Source organism: Wasmannia auropunctata, unplaced genomic scaffold, assembly GCF_000956235.1.
Source record: "Wasmannia auropunctata unplaced genomic scaffold, wasmannia.A_1.0 LD335713.1, whole genome shotgun sequence".
NCBI lineage: Eukaryota > Metazoa > Arthropoda > Insecta > Hymenoptera > Formicidae > Wasmannia > Wasmannia auropunctata.
Window position 1 is genome coordinate 342380 of NW_012027177.1, and position 1506 is coordinate 343885.

Sequence of the window (1506 nt, forward strand, 5' to 3'; positions counted from 1 at the left end):
AATTTGAACAAAAATTCAAGAATATAATACGTAATACTTTCTCATCTTTTTTTCTCTTTTTATTACTCGTTTTACTCTAGTTTTTCTAAACTGAATATCGAGTCCAAATATACATTTGCGATTTAACTAGTGACGCAATATCTACTGGCCCAATACATTCCCAATGCATATCAATATTTAATCAACCATAGCCAATGAATTGTTTTAATAAAAAGAATTCTACATGCAACTAAACATGCAAATCATTTTAAAAAAGAAAAGAGATTTTTTTCTTTTTTTCATTTTTGTAAAAATTTTTCTATTCAACTTGTTTTATTATTTTCAGTTCATACAAATAGTTTTATTATTTAAGAAATATGAAAAAAATACTGTTCTACTTACGTGAATGTCCACCAAATGTCGAAGCATGTTGCGTTTAGCCAAAAACAAGCCGACATCAACGCGAAATTAAAAATGTATGCTGGAAGAACAGATAATGCGTTAATTGTCAATGATGAATTAGAATGAATTGATAAAATTTATTATAATATTATGCTTCTCAATGAGATTTTCTCAATCTCCTTGCATTACGAATTGTGACAAGAAAGATGAATTTAATAAACAGTACGCCTATATCGAATTAAATAATGTTTAGTTTTACAATATAATTTCCGCAACGTTTAACCCAAAAATATATCCATACAAATGTGAGATAGATATATTATGTGTGTAACACTCAAGATGTAAATATTATCTATAATTTCCATTTTGTAGAGTTAATGAAAAAGAAATAAATGTGCGGATCTATTTAGTCTAGTTATACATGTAAGCTACATTATTATATAATTGAGGCATGCTGTACCCAGTGGAATGCAATATTTCCATTCGGACAATACAGGGAATGCTTGGACGAAATATATAAGCAGGTTCATGACGAACAACGAGCCTACGTGTGCACGCAACGTGCAGCTGTGTACATTTTGGACATCCGGCAATAAAGAATATACCACGAACGTCAATAATAAGAACGGCAAGGATACCAGGAGGCTCACGGCCATGTATATCCGAAAGCCCATCGGCATCATGCAAACGGCCGCATCATAAATGTTCCGCTCCAGGGCGGCGAGGCAGTAAGACGTCGATGGGACAAACTCGCCAGGATACTCGCCGGGATCTTGATGCAAATAGCCGTTGACGAGAAACGAGTACTCATCGAGATTAAGAATGTGGTGTGCACTTGCTTGCGGAACACACGGATCGTGGACGGCCAGTGGAAATAGTTCGTTCAACTTTTTAGTCTCGGAATTGTTCTGATAAACGTCTGGAAAAGTGTAATTATCCTGCTCAATCGGCCCAGCGACGCACGTTCCCTCTGACGTTAGACGATCGCCAAAAGGACAGCAGAGTTGAATGCAAGTTCTGTTGACGCAAGCATCATGTGAAATAATGCTGATTGTATCATTATAATCATCTATATTAAAATTTCCATATGATTGGTACGACGTGAAATCGCTCTCGCCTACGGCC

General features: G+C 35.6%; 1 protein-coding gene across 1 annotated transcript in view; it reads right to left on the bottom strand.

The window, feature by feature from the left end:
- LOC105456322 (G-protein coupled receptor Mth2-like) overlaps positions 1-1506 on the bottom strand; it is a 26794-nt gene that overhangs the window by 24479 nt on the left and 809 nt on the right. The window contains exons 2-3 of the mRNA XM_011700273.1: positions 842-1498; positions 382-460 (exon numbers count right to left, since the gene is read on the bottom strand). Of these exons, the coding sequence (XP_011698575.1) occupies positions 382-460; positions 842-1498 (736 nt within the window). The remainder of the gene's footprint in view (positions 1-381; positions 461-841; positions 1499-1506) is intronic.